This window comes from Salmo trutta, chromosome 33, assembly GCF_901001165.1.
Source record: "Salmo trutta chromosome 33, fSalTru1.1, whole genome shotgun sequence".
Lineage (NCBI taxonomy): Eukaryota > Metazoa > Chordata > Actinopteri > Salmoniformes > Salmonidae > Salmo > Salmo trutta.
Genome location: NC_042989.1, coordinates 20428167 through 20452119, shown reverse-complemented (window position 1 = coordinate 20452119; position 23953 = coordinate 20428167). Strand labels below are relative to the sequence as shown.

General features: G+C 46.1%; 1 protein-coding gene across 1 annotated transcript; it reads right to left on the bottom strand.

The window, feature by feature from the left end:
• Positions 1 to 3867: 3867 nt before the first annotated feature.
• On the bottom strand, positions 3868 to 19617 carry LOC115172086 (proline-rich extensin-like protein EPR1). Its single transcript, XM_029729270.1, has 7 exons — positions 19408 to 19617; positions 6982 to 7199; positions 6511 to 6797; positions 6114 to 6378; positions 5815 to 5950; positions 4767 to 5527; positions 3868 to 4588 (listed from the first exon to the last, which is right to left on the bottom strand). The coding sequence occupies exons 1-7, from the start codon at positions 19615 to 19617 to the stop codon at positions 3868 to 3870; spliced, it is 2598 nt and encodes an 865-aa protein (XP_029585130.1).
• Between the last annotated feature and the right edge of the window lie 4336 nt (positions 19618 to 23953).

Sequence of the window (23953 nt, the reverse complement as noted above, 5' to 3'; positions counted from 1 at the left end):
TACATTTTGAGTTTGCATCCCAATATTACACTTTATATACATCACAGAAGACTGAAATATAACAAACCGTTTAACATACTGTATAAACACCGGATTTTCGTCAGTTTAAAAAAATTTATGTTTATATGACATTCTGAAAAATATTTATAACACTCCACCCATGAGACCACTAGGTCATTTGACTGCAGAAAAGGGCCGGGTAACCTTCTGTCTTATGTAACCATACCAAACGTATCATATAATACTAACCTGAGTGTCCTGGATTTACATGTATTATGTTACGTCTAGTCTATGAGACCAGGCTGTGTGTGTGTACGATGTCTGTTGTAGGTGTGTCCACAGTATGTGTATAATGAAAATATTACTGATTGACCAATCACGTGTTTATAGAATCTACTTTACATACAGAGGCACACTATCTCAGTCATTGGGTTCACCTTACCTCTCCAACTCAGAAGGCGATATAGTCACATAAAATGTAACTTCCTGCACCACTGAAAATATACTATTACACAGTAAGCAGACGATATCAATCCATTTTTTGGGGTATTTCTGCCAATTGGCCGTCCATCATCGATTGATCTAACCACTGTGACCAGATATGTGAATGACCTCTCATTAAGTCAAATGCAGATGATGAATCAAAACCAAGGGGTTTCTTCAGGAGCAGAGTGGGACAGGTAGAGACATAATGACTGTAGGATGACTTAAGATGAAGAGGAGAGGGATGGAATTAATTATCTTCCTGAGGCAATGAAGAAACAGAATGTCTACAGTATGATATCAAATGAGGACACAACCCTATTGACATGGGGAGAAAACAACATCAGTTATTACCCTGTCCTATTTGTGTGAAAATCTCTCTGAATGAGGACTGACTCATCCAATCATCCACTATTTTCCTCTTCCGGTTCCCTGTATTCTGCATCCTGTCTATCCTGTGTGTATTCTGCATCCTGTCATCTCCTGTCTGGACTACTGCAACTGGCTGCTTGCTGGGCTCCCTGCTTGTGCCATCAAACCCATGCTACTCATCCAGAACGCTGCAACCCGCCTTTTGTTCAACCTTCCCAAGTTCTTCTTGTGCCATCAAACCCATGCATCTCATCCAGAACGCTGCAACCCGCCTGGTGTTCAACCTTCCCAAGTTCTTCTTGTGCCATCAAACCCATGCATCTCATCCAGAACGCTGCAACCCGCCTGGTGTTCAACCTTCCCAAGTTCTTCTTGTGCCATCAAACCCATGCAACTCATCCAGAACGCTGCAACCCACCTGGTGTTCAGCCTTCCCAAGTTCTTCTTGTGCCATCAAACCCATGCATCTCATCCAGAACGCTGCAACCTGCCTGCTGTTCAACCTTCCCAAGTTCTTCTTGTGCCATCAAACCCATGCAACTCATCCAGAACGCTGCAACCCGCCTGGTGTTCAACCTTCCCAAGTTCTTCTTGTGCCATCAAACCCATGCATCTCATCCAGAACGCTGCAACCCGCCTGGTGTTCAACCTTCCCAAGTTCTTCTTGTGCCATCAAACCCATGCAACTCATCCAGAACGCTGCAACCCACCTGGTGTTCAGCCTTCCCAAGTTCTTCTTGTGCCATCAAACCCATGCATCTCATCCAGAACGCTGCAACCTGCCTGCTGTTCAACCTTCCCAAGTTCTTCTTGTGCCATCAAACCCATGCAACTCATCCAGAACGCTGCAACCCGCCTGGTGTTCAGCCTTCCCAAGTTCTTCCACTAAATGCCCAATGACATGAATGTAAAATATAAATGTAGAAACCCTTCTATCTGATAGATGGCTGGTTCATATTTTAGTGGTGAACTACATGTAGTTCAACCAGCAATTAAACTCCATTTTGCAATAACAAAACTAAATTGAAATAGTAGTTGAACTAAATTTAAATCTTGGTAGTTGTCAGTAGTTATTCATTTTCTACCATGTAGAGGTGTAGCTATCTACTTGAACTACACACTACTTTTTATGCAAAAATTAAACATGGTGGAAGTAGGCAAGAATTTCCTGTCTGTTCTGCATCAGATCTGCCTAGTTCTCACTTGAAACATTGTTTTTGTGTTTAATAGGATAAATTACACATTCTGTTAACATCTGACCACAGTGATCTGTTCTTGCAATTTGTATTCTATTTCATTTCATTATAATTTTTCATGAAGTAGTGGATGTAGTGAATTACCTTTTCAAAATAGCTTTAGTTAAAGAGATACTTCAGTACTTTTGTATGCGTTTCAGCCAGTACCTCTGAAAGTAGTGCTCACAAGCCAGAAGTAGTCCCCGAACACTGTGTACTACGTCACATACTGTATGTACAGAAATGTGCACCAGGTCATTGTGCTCTCTCTCTCTCTCTCTCTGCTGTGTGTGCATCTTGCTAGCTGTTTCTCAAATGGCGTGGGACTTAAGCTCATATGCTGGAACTCAAATTTCTAGGGGGCTGGCCCATATGGGGAAAAATGTAGGGCAAATGGCGCAGCACAGCTTCCAGAAAAACAATATCTTTCAAACTAGGGATTTCCTGGCTAATTGAGTTAAGTCATTCTGTTCACAGATTATGCATGTATGAACAACACATTGACACATCCAGCCCAAAGCGGGATGTTTAAAAAATACTTACAGTAGTAGTCACCAAAGTTCCGGAGCATGTCTTTATTAAGTCAACTATATTTTCAGAGAAGTAGAGACAAGGTCAAGAGCCGCTGGGCCTCCTGCCTCTCACGCCTCTCCTGCATGGCAATTAACGCTGAAGCAGTGGGAGGGAGAAAGCTGATTTCAGTAGCCAGTCAAAGTGCCAATCAGCTGTGATTGGTTTGAGTCCCCCTGGTGTGGATGTTAGGGGGGCAGGTAGGTGAAGGGTAGCTGGTCTGTACACTGTGATGGGGTTAAAGGGAGAGGAGGGGAGGAGAACCGGGTGGTTTGCATGGTTGTTATGTATACAGAACTCCCTGCACTTGTGTTGTTAGCATCTTGGTTTAGAAAAATTGTATTCCTGATTTAATTAACACTTCAATTAGCCATAATTGCATAAACACTCTACTAATAAGTTGAGAAAGCCAGTTGTAAGCAGCCAATGAGAGCAATCTTGTTACACAAATGATAATTAGGCATCATTAGCAGCACACACAAACTGGGTTAATTAGAGTGTAGACACACAAACATTTTAGATGGACTGATCAAAGTTCAGGTCTACCGTCATGAAGGGTAACCCAACCTAACACAAGCACATGGCTGTAATCAGTTCTATCAGCTACCTAACTGTAACCAAAACAACATCTATTTACTATTATGAATACACAGCGAATCATCCATTATTGAATGCATTTTTATCATACTTTCAGGTTTCTGCTTGTTGTCTCAGATATTTTCCCATCTCTTTATTCATGAAATATTCCTGTGGTAATCTGTAGCTGCTCAGAGTATCCCTGGCTTTTCCAGCAAGGCGGCAGACTCACACCTGAACTTTGATACTCTTTAGAATAATTGCATATCAGCACACAGCATCACAGCAGTACGCACCAAACAAGCTCTTATGCATGGCAAAAACCCCACTGTTTGCATAAACCCATTTATTATGAGCGATAACGCTGCCTTCCCTGACATTTCGTAAACTGGAAGCGCCTAATCTTGTTTGGGCTTGATACTTATTAAAATACGAGAATAGTGAGGGAGCAGACACCCAAAGCAGCACTGCCCATGTCCTGTTAGGCGTTGCGTTTTTGGTTTAAAATAAATACATTTGTCTTGTGGCTTGCCGCGTCACCATCCGCCTGCCGCTGTGTCTGAGGTGAGAGGGGCTCAGTGGCTGCATGCCTGCCTCAGTCACATGATGTATGATCCCAGCTGTACTGACTTTAGCTCTGAGACGAGGGTCTGAGATGTGGCTCTGAGATGTGGCTCTGAGACGAGGGTCTGAGATGTGGCTCTGAGATGTGGCTCTGAGACGAGGGTCTGAGATGTGGCTCTGAGATGTGGCTCTGAGACGAGGGTCTGAGATGTGGCTCTGAGATGTGGCTCTGAGACGAGGGTCTGTGATCTGGCTCTGAGATGTGGCTCTGAGACGAGGGTCTGAGATGTGGCTCTGAGATGTGGCTCTGAGACGAGTGTCTGTGATCTGGCTCTGAGATTTGGCTCTGAGACGAGGGTCTGTGATCTGGCTCTGAGATGTGGTTCTGAGACGAGGGTCTGAGATGTGGCTCTGAGATGTGGCTCTGAGACGAGGGTCTGTGATCTGGCTCTGAGATGTGGCTCTGAGACGAGTGTCTGTGATCTGGCTCTGAGATGTGGCTCTGAGACGAGGGTCTGAGATGTGGCTCTGAGATGTGGCTCTGAGACGAGGCACTGTGACGAGTGTCTGAGATGTGGCTCTGAGATGTGGCTCTGAGACGAGGGTCTGTGATCTGGCTCTGAGATGTGGCTCTGAGACGAGGGTCTGAGATGTGGCTCTGAGATGTGGCTCTGAGACGAGGGTCTGAGATGTGGCTCTGAGATGTGGCTCTGAGACGAGGGTCTGAGATGTGGCTCTGAGATGTGGCTCTGAGACGAGGGTCTGAGATGTGGCTCTGAGATGTGGCTCTGAGACGAGGCACTGTGACGAGTGTCTGAGATGTGGCTCTGAGATGTGGCTCTGAGACGTGGCTGACTATGAAAGAGTTAACGAGGCAGGGCAGAGTGCTAGGCAGAGAGCAGAGAGAAGACCTCCATCCACACGTCCAAAGCAGACTGGCTGTAGGTGAGATGCTGTCAATATCACATGAGGACGATCACATGTGTGGAGTAGAGGATAAATATAGGTAGATAGGTAGAGGGGTGTAGGGGCTGCAGGAGACAGGTGGAGGAGTGTAGGGGCTGCAGGAGACAGGTGGAGGAGTGTAAGGGCTGCAGGAGACAGGTGGAGGAGTGGATGGGGCTGCAGGAGACAGGTGGAGGAGTGGAGGGGCTGCAGGAGACAGGTGGAGGAGTGGATGGGGCTGCAGGAGACAGGTAGAGGGGTGTTGGTGGCTGCAGGAGACAGATGGTGGGGTGGAGGGGGCTGCAGGAGACCGGTAGAGGGGTGGATGGGGCTGCAGGAGACAGGTGGAGGACTGGAGGGGGCTGCAGAAGACAGGTGGAGTGGTGGATGGGGCTGCAGGAGACAGGTGGAGGGGTGGATGGGGCTGCAGGAGACAGGTAGAGGGGTGGATGGGGCTGCAGGAAACAGGTGGAGGGGTGGATGGGGCTGCAGGAGACAGGTAGAGGGGTGGATGGGGCTGCAGGAAACAGGTGGAGGGGTGGATGGGGCTGCAGGAGACAGGTAGAGGGGTGTAGGGGCTGCAGGAGACAGATGGAGGGGTGTAGGGGCTGCAGGAGACAGATGGAGGGGTGTAGGGGCTGCAGGAGACAGATGGAGCGGTGTAGGGGGCTGCAGGAGATGGGTGGAGGGGTGGAGGGGCTGCAGGAGACAAGTGGAGGAGTGGAGGGGGCTGCAGGAGACAGGTGGAGGGGCTGCAGGAGACAGATGGTGGGGTGGAGGGGCTGCAGGAGAAACGTAGAGGGGTGGAGGGGCTGCAGGAGACAGGTAGAGGGGTGGTGGGGGCTGCAGAAGACAGATGGAGTGGTGGATGGGGCTGCAGGAGACAGGTGGAGGGGTGGATGGGGCTGCAGGAAACAGGTGGAGGGGTGGATGGGGCTGCAGGAGACAGGTAGAGGGGTGTAGGGGCTGCAGGAGACAGATGGAGCAGTGTAGGGGGCTGCAGGAGATGGGTGGAGGGGTGGAGGGGCTGCAGGAGACAAGTGGAGGAGTGGAGGGGGCTGCAGGAGACAGGTGGAGGGGTGGAGGGGCTGCAGGAGAAACGTGGAGGGGTGGAGGGGCTGCAGCAGACGGGGAGGGGTGTTGGGGCTGCAGGAGACAGGTAGAGGGGTGGTGGGGGCTGCAGCAGACGGGGAGGGGTGTTGGGGCTGCAGGAGACAGGTAGAGGAGTGGAGGGGGCTGCAGGAGACAGGTGGAGGAGTGGAGGGGCTGCAGGAGAAAGGTGGAGGAGTGGAGGGGCTGCAGGAGACAGATGGAGGGGTGTAGGGGGCTGCAGGAGACAGGTGGAGGAGTGGAGGGGCTGCAGGAGACAGATGGAGGGGTGGAGGGAGCTGCAGGAGACAGGTGGAGGGGTGTAGGGGCTGCAGGAGACAGATGGAGGGGTGTAGGGGGCTGCAGGAGACAGGTGGAGGGGTGGAGGGGCTGCAGGAGACAGATGGAGGGGTGTAGGTGGCTGCAGGAGACAGATGGAGGGGTGTAGGGGGCTGCAGGAGACAGGTGGAGGGGTGGAGGGGCTGCAGGAGACAGATGGAGGGGTGTAGGGGGCTGCAGGAGACAGATGGAGGGGTGTAGGGGGCTGCAGGAGACAGGTGGAGGAGTGGAGGGGCTGCATGAGACAGGTGGAGGAGTGGAGGGGCTGCAGGAGACAGATGGAGGGGTGTAGGGGGCTGCAGGAGACAGGTGGAGGAGTGGAGGGGCTGCAGGAGACAGATGGAGGGGTGGAGGGAGCTGCAGGAGACAGGTGGAGGGGTGTAGGGGCTGCAGGAGACAGATGGAGGGGTGTAGGGGGCTGCAGGAGACAGGTGGAGGGGTGGAGGGGCTGCAGGAGACAGATGGAGGGGTGTAGGGGGCTGCAGGAGACAGATGGAGGGGTGTAGGGGGCTGCAGGAGACAGGTGGAGGAGTGGAGGGGCTGCAGGAGACAGGTAGAGGGGTGTAGGGGGCTGCAGGAGACAGATGGAGGGGTGTAGGGGGCTGCAGGAGACAGGTGGAGGGGCTGCAGGAGACAGATGGAGGGGTGTAGGGGGCTGCAGGAGACAGGTGGGTGTAGTGTTAGCGAAATAATTGAATTCTACAATGGCTAGCAGATATCTGAATGTGACTTTGTGAGCTCCAATCCTTTATCCCTTCACGGTCCGAGTATTGACAGCTAAAAACAACAGCCATTATCTGTTAATTACATTAACATTTTATCAGCGCCTGGTTGCTGAAGTGCGTGTCCCGCAGCTGGAAGATAGCTGTCAGTCAGCAGTGGTGGGGTGGGAGAGGGGGAGAGGGGCCGGAGGAGCAGGCCCTGGAGACCCAGCCCTCCTGGACCAAGGGCCCTCTCAGTGAGCCGACCTGCCCCGCTGGCCTGGCCCTCCTCCCCTCCTCCCCTCCTCCCCTGTCCCCTCAGGGGCTAACAGGGACAGGGGACAGGCCTGACAGGAGGGTGCATGCCATGGCTTCAGCTGTCCTGTTCAAAGAGTAAAGGCTATGATAAGTAATGACACCTGCCAAGCTTTAGCACTCAGGGGCCAAGAAGCACACTGAATCACAAAGCCACGTCTGGACAATGGACTTGAGACACATCTGGACACAAACTGGACTGACTGTATGGTTAGTATCTCAGTGTAGCTCTCAATGACAACTAAAGGTGGAGCCAGTGGATCTGGAGAACCTGCGGCATTTTGGCCCTACAGTGGACCCTGAACCTGTCTGTGGCTGTGCCTGCAGCTCTCTGGCTGTGTTGGCCCAGCAGCTCTGTCCTCATTACAGCTCTCATATGTTTTATTTATGCTGTCTGTAGAGTGTCCAGCTCTGCCAGAAATAGGCTGGGCCTGGGCACGGCTGGCAGTGCCAGGGAGAGGACAATAGGAGCAGGTGCCAGACTTCTACAGATAATTGCCCATGGACAGAGTGTGATAGCTCCAGTCAGTGAAGGGGGGCTCTGCCTGCAGGTCTTTGGGGGTGATCCACAGTCCTCAATCGCATTAACTCGGACCACTGTAGCTGCTGCTGTGGGACCTGGCTTTGCCCCTCGCGGTCCCAGCCCTGTTTATTGATTGGAAGCTGCCTTATAACTTAATATTTCACCTGCTTATTTCCCCTGCCGAGGCTGCTTCCTGTCAGAGGGCCGACGGGGGGATCAATGGGAACCTTGTCTGAGCAGGGGAAGGTCCTGGCAGGGGTCGCCCAGTGACTGACAGGACCCCAGCCTCCAGCTGGCAGCAGGACAGGACAGCCCACGGTCAATGAGAGAAGCCATGTTGCTTACTTCTCATGTTGGGCCACAACACAATTAACAAAATGACTGCTTTTAAAAATGACATGGTGGGGAAAGAGAATAAAACACAGAGCAGCTTCCAGGCAGAGAAGTATTAAGAACCAGCCCTGAGCTGAGCACAGAGCTACTGAAACACATTGCTTCAATACACAACAATTGCCAAGGACCACTGCTGACAAAGAAAGAGTAAGAAAGAAAGAGATATCAAGTGTGGTAATCGAAATGAAAAATGGGTCTCCGGCTACTTTAAACAAGAGCTAATTTATCACCAGAAAGTACGGATAAGTAGCCGAGTTGTTTCCGTTCAGTAAGTACCCGTTCTGCACCAAATTATTCCACCCCTGCCTGCGTGCAACCATAAATCATACACTTCCACACATCTTTTCCTATTAGCAGCTGTGCTAGGCATGGGAGCATGCTCAGCTACCAAATACAGACTAATATGCTACAACTTTTAATTTTGAGAATACCCCCCCTTCCCCAACTGTACCCTCCTAATCCTTCATATCACATCGGAGGATTACGCGATCATGTTAATCAACAACCAGCATCCATACAGCTCTGTGAAGAAGTGGTATTCCTACCCTGTTATTCTCTGCTGTGGTGTGGCTGGGAGGCTACTGGGAGTCTACACTGTACAGAGGGGATCTCACCCTCTATACTGATAGGGCAGATCTCTTGCCTCTGGACACTGAGGGGTCAGTCAGCTATCACAGTGCTCCCCCAAATGGACTGTCCACAAGTCAATTCAAATCATGGGATGCACTGTGTGACTTTTATTTATACAGTTCTTACTAAGGTTAAAAATGAAATTAAATACAATTATGTTGTCATAGAAAAGTGTAATGTAATAAAACAATAGATTATTGATGTCAGAATCTGGAATTTAAACAACAACTATTTTTCTGTTTGGAAACTCCTGGGTGAATAAGGAATAGATTGGCCAATGCTAGTCTGAATATGAGGTAGGCAAAGCATAATTTATCTGAATTAGAGAAACTGATCTCAGTACTGGAGGAGTCCAGTAAGATTGATGAGATCAGCTTAAACCATCACAACTAAACCTATCTAGTTGTGTTGTGTTCAGACCACAGCCAGCTGTACACATACAGTACATTACACCCTTCACTCCTCTCCCGCCGCCTGCCTTCAACTTCAATGGAATACCAATAACAGAACAACAATGGCCACAAAAATAAATGCATCAAAGAGGCTCTGGAGCTACTCTGGGAAGTCCCAGGAAAGACAGACAGACAACATGGAGAGGAGTGGAGAGGGGAGCCCTGGCAGTCAGATGCTGAGGGGACATGCAGTGTGATGGATGGAGCCTTTGACTTCCAGTAGAAATGGCATGATGGCCTGGTATCTCTCTGAAGTGCTCTGCTCGCATTGTGACCAAATCCTGTTATGTCCCTGTTTCGTTGTGGTGACAGCATGAGGAATGCTTGGTTTTGTTCTCCCCACTGTTGCTATCCATCATCAGAGGAAAGCACAGCCGTGCTCTCTTCCCTCGGCCTCCCCTCTCCCTCCCATTCCTCCCTCTCTCTCTCTATCTCTCTCTCTCTCTCCCTCCCTCTCTCTCTCTCTCTCTCTCTCTCTCTCTCTCTCTCAGCACCACTCTGTTGAGACATCTTTTGTTTGCCACTGTAGGTCCTCCTCCTCATCTGCAGCACATGTGCTGTTAAATTAGCTACCCTGTTTTTCACATACCCCACACTCCATTCTAGGGGATCTGTCTTCATGGGGCATGTGAGAGGACAGAGGGGAGCAATGTGTGGTGCTGTATTCAGAAACACTTAGGTTGTAAAGACAGGCTTTTCTTTCAGATCAATGTTGTACTTACTGTAGAAGCGGATGTAATTTGATCCCAGTCAATGTGCTCAACGTTGAAAGCATCCTGTCTGGGTTTTCCTAACCTAGAAGGAAAAAAAGAATATGTCCAGCCATCACATTAATTCCCAAGTCTCACTTGATCACATTCTGGGCGGTCAATGAGTGGGGAATTAATAGTTTAATTATCACCCATAAAGTGGTCAAAGCTTATATTTAATTAGAAAATAAACAAAAAAACAGAGGCCCTTGTATCCAATCATGATCAATGAAGCAGAAAGAGGGGCCACAGCATTATGAGGGGGGAAACTCCCAGCATATAATATTGCCACGTAAAAGAATCATAATTAGTCAAACGTAATTAGCGGAACATTACAGAATCACTGAGCTGCTCTGGAATGTATTTCATGCTTCTATAAGGAGAAAGCAAGGAGAGACACAATTTGTCAGTCTCACATACAGTACAGTATAACAGACACATTCATTCTAAAGTGCTTAAGGTGTGATGTTTAAAACAGTAGATGCATACACATTTGCTAAACAATAATTGTACAGATCACAATTATTTAGTTTCAGACTTTTTTTATATGAATATGAACAGAATGATAAAATGTACTGTATCTTGAAAACGGCATTGGTATGATTACATTATTATTCATAAGGTTAGGATTACATTATTATTCATAAGGTTAGGATTACATTATTATTCATAAGGTTAGGATTACATTATTATTCATAAGGTTAGGATTACATTATTATTCATAAGGTTAGGATTACATTATTATTCATAAGGTTAGGATTACATTATTATTTTTCCTAAGGTTAGGATTACATTATTATTCATAAGGTTAGGATTACATTATTATTCATAAGGTTAGGATTACATTATTATTCATAAGGTTAGGATTACATTATTATTCATAAGGTTAGGATTACATTATTATTCATAAGGTTAGGATTACATTATTATTCATAAGGTTAGGATTACATTATTATTCATAAGGTTAGGATTACATTATTATTCATAAGGTTAGGATTACATTATTATTCATAAGGTTAGGATTACATTATTATTCATAAGGTTAGGATTACATTATTTTTCCTAAGGTTAGGATTACATTATTATTCATAAGGTTAGGATTACATTATTATTCATAAGTCGCTATTCCATTACTCCTCTTTAGCCGAGGTCTGATATAGACTCTGCCTCTCTATTACCCCCTAACCCCTGACTCTTTAGCCGAGGTCTGATATAGACTCTGCCTCTCTATTACCCACTAACCCCTGACTCTTTAGCCGAGGTCTGATATAGACTCTGCCTCTCTATTACCCCCTAATCCCTGACTCTTTAGCCGAGGTCTGATATAGACTCTGCCTCTCTATTACCCACTAACCCCTGACTCTTTAGCCGAGGTCTGATATAGACTCTGCCTCTCTATTACCCACTAACCCCTGACTCTTTAGCCGAGGTCTGATATAGACTCTGCCTCTCTATTACCCACTAACCCCTGACTCTTTAGCCGAGGTCTGATATAGACTCTGCCTCTCTATTACCCACTAACCCCTGACTCTTTAGCCGAGGTCTGATATAGACTCTGCCTCTCTATTACCCACTAACCCCTGACTCTTTAGCCGAGGTCTGATATAGACTCTGCCTCTCTATTACCCACTAACCCCTGACTCTTTAGCCGAGGTCTGATATAGACTCTGCCTCTCTATTACCCACTAACCCCTGACTCTTTAGCCGAGGTCTGATATAGACTCTGCCTCTCTATTACCCACTAACCCCTGACTCTTTAGCCGAGGTCTGATATAGACTCTGCCTCTCTATTACCCACTAACCCCTGACTCTTTAGCCGAGGTCTGATATAGACTCTGCCTCTCTATTACCCCCTAACCCCTGACTCTTTAGCCGAGGTCTGATATAGACTCTGCCTCTCTATTACCCACTAACCCCTGACTCTTTAGCCGAGGTCTGATATAGACTCTGCCTCTCTATTACCCACTAACCCCTGACTCTTTAGCCGAGGTCTGATATAGACTCTGCCTCTCTATTACCCACTAACCCCTGACTCTTTAGCCGAGGTCTGATATAGACTCTGCCTCTCTATTACCCACTAACCCCTGACTCTTTAGCCGAGGTCTGATATAGACTCTGCCTCTCTATTACCCACTAACCCCTGACTCTTTAGCCGAGGTCTGATATAGACTCTGCCTCTCTATTACCCACTAACCCCTGACTCTTTAGCCGAGGTCTGATATAGACTCTGCCTCTCTATTACCCACTAACCCCTGACTCTTTAGCCGAGGTCTGATATAGACTCTGCCTCTCTATTACCCACTAACCCCTGACTCTTTAGCCGAGGTCTGATATAGACTCTGCCTCTCTATTACCCACTAACCCCTGACTCTTTAGCCGAGGTCTGATATAGACTCTGCCTCTCTATTACCCCCTAACCCCTGACTCTTTAGCCGAGGTCTGATATAGACTCTGCCTCTCTATTACCCACTAACCCCTGACTCTTTAGCCGAGGTCTGATATAGACTCTGCCTCTCTATTACCCACTAACCCCTGACTCTTTAGCCGAGGTCTGATATAGACTCTGCCTCTCTATTACCCACTAACCCCTGACTCTTTAGCCGAGGTCTGATATAGACTCTGCCTCTCTATTACCCACTAACCCCTGACTCTTTAGCCGAGGTCTGATATAGACTCTGCCTCTCTATTACCCACTAACCCCTGACTCTTTAGCCGAGGTCTGATATAGACTCTGCCTCTCTATTACCCACTAACCCCTGACTCTTTAGCCGAGGTCTGATATAGACTCTGCCTCTCTATTACCCACTAACCCCTGACTCTTTAGCCGAGGTCTGATATAGACTCTGCCTCTCTATTACCCACTAACCCCTGACTCTTTAGCCGAGGTCTGATATAGACTCTGCCTCTCTATTACCCACTAACCCCTGACTCTTTAGCCGAGGTCTGATATAGACTCTGCCTCTCTATTACCCACTAACCCCTGACTCTTTAGCCGAGGTCTGATATAGACTCTGCCTCTCTATTACCCACTAACCCCTGACTCTTTAGCCGAGGTCTGATATAGACTCTGCCTCTCTATTACCCACTAACCCCTGACTCTTTAGCCGAGGTCTGATATAGACTCTGCCTCTCTATTACCCCCTAACCCCTGACTCTTTAGCCGAGGTCTGATATAGACTCTGCCTCTCTATTACCCACTAACCCCTGACTCTTTAGCCGAGGTCTGATATAGACTCTGCCTCTCTATTACCCACTAACCCCTGACTCTTTAGCCGAGGTCTGATATAGACTCTGCCTCTCTATTACCCACTAACCCCTGACTCTTTAGCCGAGGTCTGATATAGACTCTGCCTCTCTATTACCCACTAACCCCTGACTCTTTAGCCGAGGTCTGATATAGACTCTGCCTCTCTATTACCCACTAACCCCTGACTCTTTAGCCGAGGTCTGATATAGACTCTGCCTCTCTATTACCCACTAACCCCTGACTCTTTAGCCGAGGTCTGATATAGACTCTGCCTCTCTATTACCCACTAACCCCTGACTCTTTAGCCGAGGTCTGATATAGACTCTGCCTCTCTATTACCCACTAACCCCTGACTCTTTAGCCGAGGTCTGATATAGACTCTGCCTCTCTATTACCCACTAACCCCTGACTCTTTAGCCGAGGTCTGATATAGACTCTGCCTCTCTATTACCCACTAAGCATCGCAGCACCTTGTGAGCTGCTGCTGGGGTTGTGAGTGTGTCGCTAAGTATGACGTAAGCTCAAGTTTCAAGATCTTATCTCATAAAGAGGCTTATAAATGTACAACTATCTCATGTCACGTAAAGGAGCGGGCTGATTTATTCCTATTGATCAGCTGCTGGGGGCCGTGACAGCCTTGTAAAGGAAATCAACACCCAGCCTCTCACAGTCACACAGGAGATGGAGCCTGAATGCATTGAGACCTATGCACAGGTGGCATCTGGAGAATTATGATGATTAAATAGAACATGATGTATGATGTATGTTGCTTCACTTGTAAGTAGCTCAGTGTTGAATGCGAGTGCTATTGACTGCTATAGGAGTTCAGAAAACAGACCTAACTAAAGGAAGTAGATATCTCTGTCCGAAAACACCCAACATCCATTACTTTGTTCAGTCTTCACAACAAGAAGTCGAATAATTTGAAAGTTTATTCAATGTTTTTTCAATGACATCATAGATGTCCAGCTCTGGACAGTCAGTGACCCTCAACCTGTCTCAGTATGGTGCCCCAGAGGTGTCATAAAACCTGGGCAGGGAGCTTTGCCTGGGATGACAGAGTGCCAGGCGTTCTCCCACCAGGGCCTAATTTCCCCATGTGAAAATGGATAGCACGTCCATGGCGTAGCTTAGTTTAAAATGCAAAATGTGGACGTTATCTGGCACGGAGATTCAGCGGCATCCATCACGCTATGCTAATGCAGCCCAGTGGTTAAGATATTCTAATGTAAGCCACCCAGGAGATGTAGAGGAATTAACACAAACAGAGCAGGGCGGTGGGAACACAGAGGGGTCAGGAGATAGGAGGGGACAAGGGAGCCACTCAGGAGACAGCACACACACACGGATACACACACGTTTGCATGAATACATACACCCTCCCACAGGACTAATAGAACTTAAATCCCTAAAGAACGTATGCCTTGAAAGAACTCAAAACTCCAAAGCCTCACCTACAGTGTGTATTTTCCTAGCCGTACAGCACACAGAGGACATAGTGGGATCACCTAAAACTCTAAAATACATGAATTCATGCATTCTTGAGTTTTATTATTTCAATTCAATATTTCAGCTATTCAACCATCTATCCATTATTTCAGCACTAACATACGGGCACTAAAACACAGGTAAACCAATATTTCGCCAATATATCTTTTCAAAGAGTAAAAACGGGCCCCATTTACAGTACAGCTTTAAGCGGGGTTTGTTTGGCCTCCTACCCATAGTGGGAGCTGTTTTGGGACCAACAGCCTGGGCAGGATGGGTCCCCTCTCCTCTGTTTAGCAGGGTAGCAGCCCCAGTGGAAGCCCAGTCCCTAGTCCCCAGGCCCCCTGCTCACCAGTGCTGCAAGGGAAGGCATTATTATCATTATATTAATGTGACATTAATTGCTTTTACTTTTTCACTCCATTAAGTGTTCTCTATCTCTTTGGGAGCCTGGACAGATGGTTTATCACTCCCGTGCTGTTGCTAGCACCATTAATGGGCTAAGACACTGGGCTATAAAATAATTGTGCCGCAGTGTTGGAAATGTTCATCGTGCTAATTGAAAAGTAATTGCGGAGGTATAGTGCAACTGTCACGCCATAAAAGGCCTGTCATTGGAGAGGAGGAGGACTCTAGTGTTAGACTGTATTGTTTGTAGGCTAACACCGCTGGAAGAATCTGGTTAGAGAAAGGGAGAATCCGCCCTACACCAACATGTAAACAGAACCAATGAGCCGTTTAAAAGATCATTGTGTTTTTCTACTGTCTCTTTCTTTGTGTTCTGAATATAGGATGATACTCCTCTATCAAATACTGGACACAATCATTCATGCACCCATTATTATGAATATTGCAATAAAATCCTAGCTACCCCTATTTAGTAACAGCAGAGACAATGCAGTTTCTGTCCCCTAACACTAGAGGAAGCATGTACCACTGGTAACTGTAGGGTACGATACCAGAAATGTTTGGTAGAGAGGGCAGTAGTAGCTGCATGGTTTCAGCATCCACTGGGTCTCTTGTGGCCGTATTGAAATACATTGAGATGTGATTTGTTGGTTGTGGGGACAGGGGACTGAGCAGACCAGACACAAAACAAACAGCAGACTGAATCAATGCTTGTGAAAACCAAAACATATATTCTGATTTACGTTTACACAGTGCCGTCTCTAGTGTACTGTATTGTGTGTGTGTTTGTGTGTGTGTGTGTGTGTGTATGTGTGTGTGTGTGTGTGTGTGTGTGTGTGTGTGTGTGTGTGTGTGTGTGTGTGTGTGTGTGTGTGTGTGTGTGTGTGTGTGTGTGTGTGTGCGTGTGTGTGTGCGTGTGTGTGTCAAAGCACCACTATTTTTTCCAAACTTAGTGTCTTATTGAGAAGCAGATCATAATTACAACAAATTTAATGACTGCTGCACCATCAGCAGTGAGATTTGATTAATTTCTAATGAACTTTGGATATTGCAATGCAGAACCAAGAGTATTAAATCGTTAAAGTGTTAATGTAACATTATAAAATATCATTAACCTAGCAATTAATCAGCTCGAAAAATAAAATGAACTATTTTATAGCCCCAAATTCTATAGATTTCTGCCCTCTTCCTTCCATTGAGTGTTTCAGGATAAATCCCTGTAGACTATGCTTCAGTATTACTCCCACTTGGGATTTAAACTCAGCACCATTTTCAACAGAATCCCACAAACATTCCTCTGAGAGGATGCCTCATGTGTCGTAACTATCATAAACTACAGAATAAGAAAAGAACCTGCAAGCTATGCAGTATCTTATACATCACTTTCAATGTAGAATTGAAAAACGCAGTCTTCCACCAATACAGTGTGAGTGCTCTGTGGACATGCAGAATGTCTGATCTAGCACAGGGATCAAGGTTTGTGTCCAGCAGCCCTGTATTGATGTTGCTTTGTGTTTGAGGTTTTGCTGCAGGTTAAAGGAAGGGGAAGGGGCATTCTTTTAATCCGTCATTACTAAAACAAAGCAGCCTCTCGCTTATCAGCCCCTCATCGACTCTCCTGTCGCTGAGACAATCCACAGTATTGACACCCATTGACTGGGGCTTGAGAGAGAACAGGATGGTGAACTTGTCTAACATGGAGATGGGTCAGAGCGAGGGACAGGGGCTAGGGGGAGTGGTGTTTGAGAGACACCCACATTCTGGGCCATGGATCCGATAGTGCTGTGTGTGACTATGGCACGCTCCAATCAATAGCCAAGAGCTGGAGATGAGGACTGAAATTGGAATGATTGATTCCAGCAGTTATGATGCCATGTTCATTTGATTTCCTTTTGAGTTGTGTGACTTTCCTTTTGATTTCTCTCTGACTTCCTGTTTGTGAGCAACACGCATGTGTGTAGGCTCAGGCTGGGCGCCTGCAGGCAGGTTGTACTGTATGAGGGCGTGGCTTCTCTGTAGGTCAACTAACCCGTGCATATTCTCTACCTAGAGAGCCACCTCTACCCCGGCCCTCACCCAACCCCCTCTCCGATACTTGCCCCTTTCCAAGGTCAATATCCTCAAGGATTAGTCTGAGGAGGAGGAGGGGAATTTTAAGCATGGTCGCACCCTCTCCAAATGCCCCCTCAAGGGCTTCGGGGGGCAGTGACGGTATGTCAGAGCAAAGTGAAAAGTGTACCCATTCCCTCTTTATGTCTCCATTTTCCACCTTCATTAGGACCATTCAGGAACACTTAGAGGCTGCTCTCTCCTTAAAGCACCTTTCCCAATCAAATAACTACCATTAAAAACCATGCAGGAGACAGAAAGATGGAGAGAGAGGCAGGGAGAGAGAGGCAGGGAGAGAGAGGGGGAGGGCAGAGAGGGAGAGAGAGTCAAATACATATAGCAAGATTTTACTAATGTAATATTGATCACTCCCAGACAGTCACCATGGCACCAGGACAATAGCTCAGGTCCCTGGCCACTGGTCAGTCCTCTCTTCTTCTGTCTTCTGGCAGCCTGCAGGCAGGCACTCTGCTCTCCACGGGGCCCCCTCCCTCCCTCCACTGGCCTGTCTCTAAAGGATCCACACGGCCGCAGACAAAAACAACAACACATGGTTATGAATGAGCCTGACTGCTCCATCTTTAAAAGTAGCCACGTTCTCTTCTCTATGTGTATCTCTGAGAGAGCAGTGCACTGTGAGTCAAAGTCAGGGGACAAAATCTAATTCATAAACCCCTGCCCAAAGTGTCAGATCCACGCTGGTAAATCTCCTGCTCATCCTTTCCCCCCCTTGTCTCTGGCTGCTGGCTCATCTGGCCTCAGAGGGGGAAAAAAGAAAAACAAGAATAGAGAGAGCAACAGAGGTGAAGTGAGTACAAGTGTTGATCTCAGAGAAGCCAGTCCCCTGTGTGTTACAGTCCAGAGCAGTGCAGTGCAGTAGAACCACAAGGAAAACTCAAGACAAGGGGTTGAAAAACAGTGACAGTTCATGATTTTGTTTCAGCTCTCACCATAATGCTCCAGCTTTACAGTAGTCTACGTAGACCAGAAGAGGCTGGTGGGAGGAGCTATAGGAGGATGGGCTCATTGTAATGGCTGGAGTGGAATAAATGGAACGGAGTCAAACATGTGGATTCCATTTGTTTGACATGTTTGATACTGTTCCATTTTTTTCCCATTCTAGCCATTACAATGAGCCTGTCCTCATATAACTCCTCCCACCAGCCACCTTTGATGTATACATAAAGCTTCTCTCCTCTGCCTGTCCTGAGCCTAGAGTGGCCAACACAAAGAGCGTACAGTCACAGCGGAGAGGCGATGTCATGAATTCCTTATGGCTGAGGCAGGCACCAGTTTCTTCAGTCATTTGTAGCCGACGACAGCTGTTCCCTCTTCCCTCTATCTCCCTGTGAGGGCCTTAGCTGCCTCTAATTCAGGGGGTTAAGAGGAAATCGACAAAGTTAAAGCAAAGACTTACATTGACAAATGAGGTGGAGAAATGTGTTGGCTACAATTAACTTCACCAGAGCAGTAATATGTTGGAACAGGAACTCACAGTATAACTCCGATGGTTTAATAGCCAACTCTCTGCTGAGCTGAGCTATACATACACCAGCCCTGAAGCACTGCATCTGGGATAGGTAAAACACAACAAATAGTTATATTGTTTCTATGAAGAGCAACCCTGTTCACCGAATTGAGACTAGGCTACATTGAATAATTTCCTTCCCCAACAAAAGGGATACCAGAAGACCACCACTTTTGTAAAGATAGGGAGAGAAGTGAGTGATTTGCATAGAGAAGTTCATAAGCTTGGGACATAAGGATATGGTCATAAAAAAGACCAATAAAATGTTTAACTATGACAGAATATTAAAAGAGGCAGTAAATTTAAGGCACGCTGCAAGAATGACCCCTTTAGAGTGCCATGCTGTGCGGTTCAGACTGCTAATCTCACCGTGTGAAGGGGTGTGCTCACTGTACACAGAGTATAAAGCATCTTCTCCTCACCCTGACAGATATGGCTGTCTCTCACACCATCCAGCAGGATAGTTCAGATGTAAGATAATGAATGACACAACGAGTTTCACGATGGTGCAACCCCCCCCCCGGGGCTGCTGCCTGTCAGACACTGGCAGTGAGATAGTTGAATGTCTCGCGCACACTCGTTTTCCGATGTCATGAAGAAATTGTTGATAACATCAGCTCCTCACACTTGTCTCAACTCATTTATTTCAGCCAAGGTCTACGAATATACTGTAAATAAAAGGAAATGTTACTTGAGGCCCAGCCATGAGGCCCAGCCATGAGGCCCAGCCATGAGGCCCAGCCTTGAGGCCCAGCCATGAGGCCCAGCCATGAGGCCCAGCATTGAGGCCCAGCCATGAGGCCCAGCCTTGAGGCCCAGCCTTGAGGACCAGCCTTGAGGACCAGCCTTGAGGACCAGCCTTGAGGCCCAGCATTGAGGACCAGTCTTGAGGCCCAGCCATGAGGCCCAGCCTTGAGGACCAGCCTTGAGGCCCAGCCTTGAGGCCCAGCCTTGAGGCCCAGCCTTGAGGACCAGACTTGAGGCCCAGCCTGGAGGACAGTGATGTAACCACATATCATCATAAGTGCTGAATCTACCTGTGTCATCGGGCATGACATGCAATTCCTTCAAATATTCACATTTGTTCTGATTCACACAAATATATAATCATAAAGGCTACTTGTCTGACCTCCAACATTTTTCAAGCTGACTGTCATTTATACTCAGAGTAACCGGACAATAGAAAATAGTGCCATTTACAAGCATTTCCTTTTAGACATTCTTGAATTGAATTCCAAGCTTCAGAATCAGTCCATGATCGAGATGAAACTGACAAATCCAGCTGTCAAGCTGCTCTCTATAATAAATGCAGTTCAACAGGTGGTCCATAGATGGAGCTCTTCTCATTAGAATACATTACATTACGCTAAAAGCCTGTCTTCATGTTAGTGTGTCCGTGAGCAGAAAGGAGAAAGCTACCTTTATCTGACCTTGAGCAGCACAAAGTGGTTAAAAACATATGATCCACACCTGACTGGGAGGCCTAAAATGATTTCTTCATTAAATTGATATTGTGGCCATTTTAACAGTTGTATTCCTTTTTCTTACTTAACAGACTGGACCCCTTGTGAGTGTCAAACCATAAACCACTGTGTTCCCTGGAGCAGTATGACTTAATTGAGCTATCCTGGGAAATATAATTACAATAATGCATGGAGAGGATTGGGTAATATTCTCTCTGTTTTACCTCGACACACGCACGCACGTGCTCACGCACACACACGCACACATGCACACACACACACACACACACACACACACACACACACACACACACACACACACACACACACACACACACACACACACACACACACACACACGCATGCATGCATGCACGCACACACACACGGACAAACACACACACACAAATGAAACAGTAACAACAATAAAGAAATTCATTGGATGGGTTTTGATCATTATTCCTGAGCCAGTAAAGTCAGTCAGTCTGGGGCCAAGTGTCGGCAAAACCATCACCTCCATCTTAGATCATGGAACTGAAGAAGTAATAAGAGACATATTTGTGTTTTTTTTTAAATTAGAAATGTAAAAAGATGGGAAACACAAATAAAATGGATTTTAAATGAGATAAACATCTTATACACCGGGGCGATCCTCATTCACTAGCTCTCCAGTATGATGATGCATGTACTGTATGATGAAGTGCAGCTGTCCCATCATTCCACTACAGAGTCAATCAGGACAATCCAAACATGCCCATGAACAGAACATGTTGAAGCTGCAGACAGAGACTAAGGGCAATTAAGCTACATATACCTATTGAAGTGCTTACAATAATCTATTCTACAATAATCTATTCTCTGACCATTCTCATTAGCTGTGTAGTGACAGTGTTAATTCCAGTGAAAAGTGTCCCAAAATACCTGCCGATATGTGAGCTTTAACTACACAAAGACAATAGTCCAGCCCTGCAGCTATAGCTTGATGGTATTGATGGATGTCAGGACTTGACAGAGGTACCTTTTGTGTCTGACATCGTACAGCTCTAGACTGACAATGCAAAAGACACTTTCTACAGTATTTCTATGGTTAAAAAACGCATCTGAGGATCACTGTCACATTTTTTTTATGAATTAATGAATTTGGAAGTCATGCTATTTTTGTTGTTGTTATTATATTTTACATTGAACCTTTTCTTTAGAGTGCATCTACACTTTGTGGATTTGTGTGTGTAGGCTATGTCGGCATGTGATTGAGAGATGGTTTGTTTACACCAAGTCTTTAACAAGGCTTGAAAGGCTTCCTAAATGGCATTATGTCCATAACATCGCAATGGTAGCATCTGCACGTGTGTGACGCGTGTGTGTTTGTGTGTGCATGTGTGTGTATGTGTGTGTGTGTGCTTATTACGTCTCTCTGTGATTGAGAGCAAGGTCAAAGGGACATATGGGAGACCGGAAAGAGGGAGAGATGGAGAGATGGGGTGAGTGGTGAGGTAAGAAGGGGGTTGCTACTGTACCGTGCCCAAGGCCATAACCACACAGACAGACACCATATTGAAATGAGCAAATGGACTGAAGAGTGTCGCTTGCTGCCCCATTTGCTGTCCAGTCCTCTCTGTGTGATATACAGATGTGCACTGTGAAGGGACAGCCACTTCAGGGGACATTGGGGGGCTAACCTCCCCCTGTTCTAAAATGAAATGGATCGACTCTTATTTATTTACAGCATGTTTTGCACTCCCATAACACTGTAAATGACCTGCATGGTCAAGGCTCCTTTCTCAGGCGAGGAGAGAGGGGAGGAAAGGACATCAAACATGTCATCTATATGATATTTAATTTAGGAATCACATATGATCTGTCAATTTCCATATATCATGGTTTATGAGTCATATTTTAAATACAAAATCCCATTTTTGAATATAAATGTTTGAATTGAGAGCGGTCATATGTGTTATATGATGTGCAATATGTATATGGGCTGCAGACAAAGTGCCACGCCAATATTTACTAGATTTCTATGTCTCATAAGAGGATAAGGAACGAGCGATTTATTTTAGGCAGTTGATCACCTATTTCCTTCCATCAAATTAATTCTTATCATCTCCTTACACGTTTGACAATTAAACCTCTTCAAATATAAAATGGTAGGAAATGTAAGTAAATATATTCTAACTTACAAAATTCTTACGAATTCCTGTTAATAAAAAAAAACCTTTTTTGCCTTTGACCAGCTATATTTTCACCCTCCTTTTTGAGCAGCAACAAAGTATTTTTATTCTCAAAAGGCTTTGTTTGATATCAGAAACCAAAAGGCTGCGGAGAGGGGAGGGGGAGAGAGCGATAGAATGAGACTGAGAGGCAGAAGGAAAGGTGAAGGGAGGATAGACGGTATGTATGTGTATTTGCAGAAATAATTCCTCAGCAGCCAGGGCTATTCTCCTGGGATTGGAACTGGTCTCTCCCTGTTTGCAAGAATAAGCAGGGGCCTCCTCCATTATGGCATACAAGTGCCTTTCCTTTAAGGCCAGTGGAGATTTCTAACCTTTGGTTGACATGCAGAAAAGGTCACGTCCATCCCTGGCTTCCCCCTGTGAGTTACTCCTGACCATTTTATTATCTGGCTGGGGCTCTGAAAGAGCCTGAACTCTGAATGCAAGTGAAGAAACACAAATTCCCATCCTGCCACCACCCTGTCACTGTCACTACTGCCACTGCTACTATCACTGAGAAAGTCACATGGTCACGACAAACACAAATGCATGAACACGTGATATTCTGTATATCTCCAAAGAAATATACGAGTACAATGCAAAGATCTTGCTGAGTAAGGATTGGTTATAATTTACTAAATCAAATGTGTTTCTATAAGGTCTATACACAAAGCATTTCCTTGAGTAGGAAATTTCATTTTTGCTTAAATTCAAACAAACCCTTTGCAGATTTGATCATTTGAAAAAATATTAATACATCTTAAATTTGGGTTTTGAGCAATGGTGAAAATATTTGAATTAATTCACATCTGAAAACACTATGTATGAGACATCCACATTTGAGATAAAAATACTGTATTACAAGGAAAACACTAGAGGAAATACTAGGCAATAGTATAGCAATAGTATACTAAAATCAGCACGTGCTATGCTCAAGTGTTCGTGCACACATTAATCAAATGAATGTCTTTATCTAGCTGTAAGTGTACACATTACAGTACTGGTCTTTAATGCCATGGTGATTGTGTTCAATTCCTGTGAAGTGAGCACACTCTCTGAGTTTTTCTCCATTTGATGGACGTATTCATGCTTATCCGAGCTCCTTATCTACCTTCATTATTTCCAAACCAGTGGCTAAATTGGAAAATCCCATAAGAACGTGTGAATACATGGCAGAGGCAATAAAATAAAACAGAGGGAGAAGAAGTCCCACCACACCAGGGCTTTGCTTCGGCAATAGAAGATAGACTCCACAGATAGCAGCGATATTTCTGCTCCCCACAGCACCATATAGAGCCGTATAGATAAAGATACAGCCAGCCATATAAATCTCAAATGAAGGAACAAAACTTCAGGTAGGATTATGTAGTGTGTGTGTGTGTGTTTGCATTGTTATAGTCTCAGAAATACTTCTTATACTAAAAAAATAAGGAAAGTGTGCACTGTTTTGCAGTACGTTTTAGTATTAGTGGAGTCCCTGTTATATAGACGTGCATGCTTGCCTGCTTCTCTCTTCTGAGGACTGCTGTCGTTTTCCCCTCTGTCTGCTCCCTCAGGACCA

Bases quoted from the DNA above. Each gene is read 5' to 3' on its own strand.
- LOC115172086 (XM_029729270.1), bottom strand. From the start codon at position 19,617: ATGGCTGGGCCTCAAGACTGGTCCTCAATGCTGGGCCTCAAGGCTGGT. The intron at 6,798-6,981 runs GTAATTAACAGA...TGTCTCCTGCAG, and splicing joins GGCGCTGATAAAATGTTAAT to CCCCTCCACCTGTCTCCTGC. The intron at 6,379-6,510 runs GTCTCCTGCAGC...TGTCTCCTGCAG, and splicing joins CTCCCTCCACCCCTCCATCT to CCCCCTACACCCCTCCATCT.